This window comes from Pteronotus mesoamericanus, unplaced genomic scaffold, assembly GCF_021234165.1.
Source record: "Pteronotus mesoamericanus isolate MK-2021 breed Mesoamerican mustached bat unplaced genomic scaffold, CSHL_Meso_final scaffold_1066, whole genome shotgun sequence".
Taxonomy (NCBI): Eukaryota; Metazoa; Chordata; class Mammalia; order Chiroptera; family Mormoopidae; genus Pteronotus; species Pteronotus mesoamericanus.
The window spans coordinates 1,669,255-1,675,254 of NW_026555299.1; the positions used below are offsets into that span (position 1 = coordinate 1,669,255).

The 6,000-nt window shown below is 59.9% G+C and overlaps 1 protein-coding gene across 8 annotated transcripts in view; it reads left to right on the plus strand.

Moving 5' to 3' along the window:
• AMBRA1 (autophagy and beclin 1 regulator 1) overlaps positions 1–4,947 on the plus strand; it is a 176,286-nt gene extending 171,339 nt beyond the window's left edge. For all 8 annotated transcript variants that reach the window (XM_054587072.1, XM_054587075.1, XM_054587076.1 and 5 more), the window contains one exon: positions 4,001–4,947. In XM_054587072.1, the coding sequence (XP_054443047.1) occupies positions 4,001–4,497 (497 nt within the window). In that variant the 3' untranslated portion in view covers positions 4,498–4,947. The remainder of the gene's footprint in view (positions 1–4,000) is intronic.
• Positions 4,948–6,000: the final 1,053 nt, after the last annotated feature.

The following is a 6,000-nucleotide window of genomic DNA, read 5'->3' on the forward strand; positions in this document are numbered from 1 at the left end:
CTCTCTCCATGGAGGCAGACTGGTGGCCACGCCGCGTGAACGTGCATCAGGGTGTCCAACCTGCGGCCAGGGCTGCATGCAGCCCAGCACAGCGTCAGAGTTACTTAAAACAATGAGATCTTTTTGTGATTATATGTCACAATGTGTTTAATGCGTGGCCTAAGACAATTCTTCCATGTGGCTCAGACGCCGAAAGGCTGGACACCCCTGAATTGCAGAGGAAACCCTGGTTGAGTTGGTTAGACTTCTGGGCTTAGCTAGAAGCCAGGGGCGCAGAGGCTCGTTAGTGTGGGCCACCAGGTCTGCCCGCAGTGATGGCTGCCCTGCGGCCCGTCCGCTCCCGGCAGCGGGCACCAGCCGGCCCCCAGGCTGCTCTTCACTTCTTGGTTCTATGAAAATTTGATTAAAGTCCATTCATCTCTTTCTAGGACTTGCAGGAAGAGGCCTCCACAGAGGGAATTGGCAGGTGTTGGGTTTTTGCTCGTCCAACTTTAAAGCCTCCCTCCCCTGCCATTCAGGCCGGGAGGGAGTATTGGTTGGCCTCCCGGTCTGTTCCCAGCTCCGACCCAGGGCCTGCCTGGCACTCAGCAGGCGCTGCGAGGAGGGATGCGACTGAGTGGCGGCAAGGCCCTGGCCCTGAGCTCGGCCACACTCTTCAGGGAGCCCACGGCTCCACCCCTGGCCACTGGGCAATGGTCCGGACCCTGGGCCACGGAAAAGCAAACGTGAGACGCAGGGGGTGGGAGACCAGCACACCCCCTCAGGGCGGGAAGGGCAGCTTCTCCTTTGACTCAGCCTCCCTCTCCTCTTCTGGGCAGTGAAACCCCCAGAATTAAATGGGGTCACAGTGCATTGTGGGAAGTCGCCAATCCACCCTGGCCTCTGCTTCCAGAATGCATCTTAGAACTTGCCAGGGAAAATATCTCATGTCAACACTAAGTCAATTTCCCATTTTTCAAAGACAAAAAAAATGCTTTTGCTGCAGGGAGGGGGAGAGAGCAGACTTGACCCTTGTGGCCACCGCTGCTCCTGGATAATAGCCTGGGTCCTTGGCCGCAACTGCCGTCTGCCTCGGGCCCAGCGTGCTCTCCTCTCGCACGGTGTGCTGGCTGCCTTCCGGGGCCCTTAGCCTCGCCTCAGAGTTTCTGAGAGAGAAGCGCAGCTCATGGCCTCTGGGCTAATGCAGTGTGCGCCCCGCCTGAGGAAGCCGTTGGTGTGTACAGTTTTATTCTTCCATCCAAGCTTCTTTGAGCACTTGTGTATGTCTGGTACTGTGTTAGGGACCATGAATTCCCAGGTAGTGCCAAGGGAATTGGGTTCAGAGATGAAGCCATGCTTCTTCCCCTCAGAAAAGTCCAGAGGGGGAGCAGACATGCCAGCATTCCCCCCCGCCCCCCCGCAGGGGGAGTGTGCGGTCGGTGTTCAGAAGCCACCGTCGGCCTGAAGCATCTGTAAGCAGCCTGGGAGCCCTTTTATTCACCCTCTCATTCATCTGGTAACTGTACACCAAGTTCAAGGCCACGCATCAGACACTGGACCCAAAGATGAATGCAACCTAGTCTGAGGCCTTCAGGAACTTACAGCCCAGAAGGCTGACGCCACAGCCACAGTTAACTGTCAAATGGAGAGGTGTGCGCGCTGCAGGGGCTCAGGGAAGGGCAGCCGCTGCCAGCTGGGGGCACGGAAGGCCGGGTGAGAGGCAGGACAGGACTTGGCCCTTACAAGTAATTGGACCTTAGACATGAGGCCGTGGGCAAGCGCAGAGCAAGCAAGACCTCCACAGTGCATTCCTGCGTGGGCCGGCAGTGCGGGCGGCATACAGCCGGCTGCGTCGGCCCTAGTAAGGACATTGGGTACAGGAGGAGGTCCCGGTCAGGAAGTGGCAGGGACCTGACCAGAGGGCCCTTAAATCCCAAGTTATAGAATCTTGACTCCTTGGAGGCTCTTGGAGCTGCTTGGTTTTGATGAGTGTGGATTTAACCAGAACTCAGTGAATCAGAGCTTAATTGGAGTAGTAATAGCAGCAGTGCAGAGACGGGGTGGAAAGCGACAATGTAAAAAGCAAGACGCCCAGGCAGGAAATATGGCCATGCTGAGAGCTGGCCAGGACGGGAGCCACAGGCACCGTGGGAGAGGAAGGGAGGCCCCGGGGCTGAGGGCCCCTCTGCATGCCTGGCTGTGGCAGCTCCCGTAGGGCCCCGGGCAGCCCTGCCCCGCCTCTGGGAGCGAGCTCCAGGGAAAGAGCTGACGGTCCCCCGGCACGGGGCCCAGCACAGCGCACTCCAGTGCCAGCAGGCCTCGGGCCAGCCTGCTGCACGTGCCGGCCCAGGCTCGGGGCCCTCAGCGCAGAGTTCTTGGAAAGCAGGAGGGTGGCAGTGGGCACAGGGAGGTCCTCGGGTCCTCCCCACGCAGCCTTTTTGGCTCCCAGAGTGGAAACTGTGCTGGCGCCAAGGTTCTAGTTGAACTTCCTCTGCCCTGGTGCCCTGCTGCCGGATGGCTTGTCCCCCGAGGGAGGTCTTCTGAGCCCTGCAGGTTGCTTTGAGGCATGGGAGACAGGCGGGCAGAGTTAACCAGAAGATGTGGAGAGAAGCAAGCTGGGCGTAAGCGAAAGCCCAGCGGAGCCCCCGCCGCCGCCGGCGGAAGTCCCGAGGGAGAGCCGCAGTGCTGCCCTGCACCGACACAGAGGGAGGGGCTCATGGGGCCTGGGACTCGTGCTCTAACGAGCAGAGTGAAGGGACTGGGCAGGGAGGAAGCACAGAAAGTCTCGCAAAAATAGCTGTTGACAACAAGTACCCCAAAAAGAGAAGACTCTTAAAGCCCCAAATTTTGCTAAATCCCAAACTGCCAGCAAGTAGCCAGAGGAGACAAATGAGCAGTTCCATTCGGGCCAGCGCAGACAGCCTGCAAGTCCTGGCCACAGTTGCCCACAGGCTCGGACTGTGTACCTGCCTGGTGAGGGCTGAGCACAGGCTGGGGCGAGGGGTCCTGAGGGCAGGGCTCCACTCCAGAGTCCAGGCTCAGTGCCACCGCCGCTGCTGCATGTCCACCGCGTGCCAGTACCTGACAAGCGTCTTCTCAGTCCTCTGCCCAGCACTGTGCAGGATGGATGTTTTCATCCCGCTTTTACACGTCAGGAAACAGAGGTGTGGATGTTATAGGATTTGTGCAAGATCACACAGAACTGAGATTTGAGCCAAAGCCTTGTCTGCTCCCTCACATGGTAATGCCCAGCGTTTTGTGGGGAAGGAATAGAACCTTCCCTCCCTGGAAATGCAGGCTGAAACCTCAGGCCCGGGCCAAGGTCTGTCCCCAGGGAAAGGTGAGAGTATCAGGCATCCAGCCCCGGGAGGACAGCGTGTGGGAAATAACGTGGGGAAGCAGGTGAGTAAAGGGAGGAGAGAGAAGGCAGTGGAACGCCCTGTAGGGAATAGTCCCAAATCCAGCCTTCCTCCTGGACCTGTAGGAAGTAACAAACAGAACCACACTGAGGGAAGACAACACAGTCTTGAACTGAAGCAGAGCAGGCTGTGTGCCTTTGGGCCACGCTCGTTCTGTAGGGTGCCTCTCTTTCCAAAAACGGGGCCGCACAGCCCCTCCCAGGGCTCCCGGGTGACCGGCCTCAGGGAGCAGGCGAAGCGAGCTGTCTGGGCCCTTCTTGGCCGTCTTTGTTTGTGGCCGGCCTGTCACCGGTGTTGAAAGAGTTAAAGCTGAACACCTGCCTTCTGGTCCAGCTCTGCCCCTTAAATGGCTGAGTGTCCTTGACTACTTCATGCTACCCTAGGCCTCAGTTTCCCCACTAGTATGACAGAGGGATGAATTAGGGTCACTCCGGGAGTCTTGTCGCTCTCAAGTCTCTTGCGTGATCCTCTGAACAAGGGAGTGGGCCTCTTGTTTCTGCTCTTAGCCTGGTGCCCCCCAGCTCCTACTTGCAGTTGCCTGCCTGGCTCAGGGGACCAGGCCAGCAACGAATTGCCGCCGTCTCCTGTTTTGTGCCTTCCAGGGGAGGGCTCGGAGTACGGCGCGGGCGGGGAAGACGCCCTCAGCAGGATCCAGCGGCTGATGGCCGAAGGGGGCATGACAGCCGTGGTGCAGCGGGAGCAGAGCACCACCATGGCGTCCATGGGCGGCTTTGGCAACAACATCATCGTCAGCCACCGCATTCACCGCAGCTCCCAGACGGGCACGGAGCCTGGCACGGCCCGCACCTCCTCGCCCCAGCCCTCCACCTCTCGGGGACTGCCCCCAGAACCCGGGCAGCTGGCAGAGCGAGGCCTCAGCCCCCGGACAGCCTCCTGGGACCAGCCCAGCACCCCTGGGCGGGACCCCCCCCAGCCCACCCCGCTCTCCTCCTCCCCTGCCCCTGCTCCTGGCCCCCTTCCCAGCACCGAGGGACCAACCCTGCACTGCGACCTGACCAATAACCACCACCTTCCTGACAGCGGTGGCGGCAGCAGGGGGGAAGCCGCATCGCCCAGTGGGGAGCCACGGAACAGGTAGAGACACACGTGCGCACTGGGGCCTCCCTCAAACCGCTGAGCAGAAATCGGACCTCACAGCTGCCTGGGGACTGGACACGCGGAAGAGCTGCGGGCTGCGTGGGGACAGGAGCGAGAGGGTGGGGGTTGAGAGGAAGTCAGAGTCAGTGGGCCGACTGGGCAAGGCTTGCCTCGGGGCCAGCACCCTCCGGGACCTGGCGCCGGGTGGCGCTGCACTGCCGTGCTGAGTGTGAATGGAGGAGGGGGTGGGTATTCCTGCGAAGAATCCCGCTTTCTCCTAGAAGCAGGGCTCAAGGGGCAGCCCTGGGCAGAGGGCCCCCGAAAGGTGAGCAGTCTTCCAGATCTGGGCCAAACCGTCCTGGACAGTGTCCGCCCGTTGAATGGGCCACGGCACCTGCAGATCAAGAGGAGCAGCCTATCCCCCCGAAACCATCTCTGGCTCCAAGCTCCACCCCCCACCCCCCACCCCCATCCTGCACAGAGCCACTGTCGGGTCAGGCCAGGCTCCCAGGTTCCTGAGGACAGGGACTTCATGCACTTGCTAATGGGGACAGCTGAGGAGTGAAGGGGGAGCTGGCTTGCCTGATACAGGAGGGGTCAAGGGATAGTGGGCAGGTCCTCACTCAAGAGTGGGGGGTGTAGGCGGGCCAGCCTCTGGGGCTTGCCCACCAAGCTCCCTGCCCACCCCAGGCCCTCGGAGCTGAGGCCAGGCCAGAGCCCGCCCAATGCCGGGGAGGGGTGAGCTCCAGGTCAGAATGTGAGGTCTTGGTCTGTGATTTAAGGTGTTGCATGTGGAATCTTGAACTGTACGTGTAGTTTCTAGTGGAAAAATCAAGGCTCTGATTATTTTGTTTTTAGTATGAAATGTGATTTCTTTTGTTTGTAACTCACGATAGAAACATTGTGGTGGGAGGAGAGGGGATAGTCTGACTGCTAATGAGGGAAACACCAAAGATCTACATCATTAAAATGATGACATGCCCCTCACCAGGCTCCTCTCTGTCTTTGTGGAGGAGGGAGGAGGGGTGATGATGGGGGGAAACGGGGTCTTGGAACTGACTGCGCTCAGGCGTCCCCAGGCGCTGCTTTGGTGCTGCTGTCCTAAGTGGGCGGCCCCGTCCGATGCCCGGCAGAAGACATTAGGCTGGGGGCTGCCTCTCGGCTTTACACCCCGTCTCTGTGTACCACCACCTTCTGCTCTCTCGGAACCTGCGAAGGGTTGGGGCAGCTCTAAGAGAGACAGGTGAGTAGGGAGGAATGACAGAAGGTCACTCCATCCTGACTGCCTCCTACCCTGGACTACGTAACTGGCAGAAGCTGGACCCCTCCGGTGCTGGGAACCCACCCACACCGGTGTCGGGGCTGGCCAGGCCACGTGCTTGGTCTCCTCGCCAGGCCTCCCCCACAGGTGCCATTTGCTGATTCTTCAGGTGTCTCTACTTTGTGTCCTCAGTACAGGAGCTGAAGGGCCTGCTCTGCTCATGGGCCTTAGCCACTGTAAGTG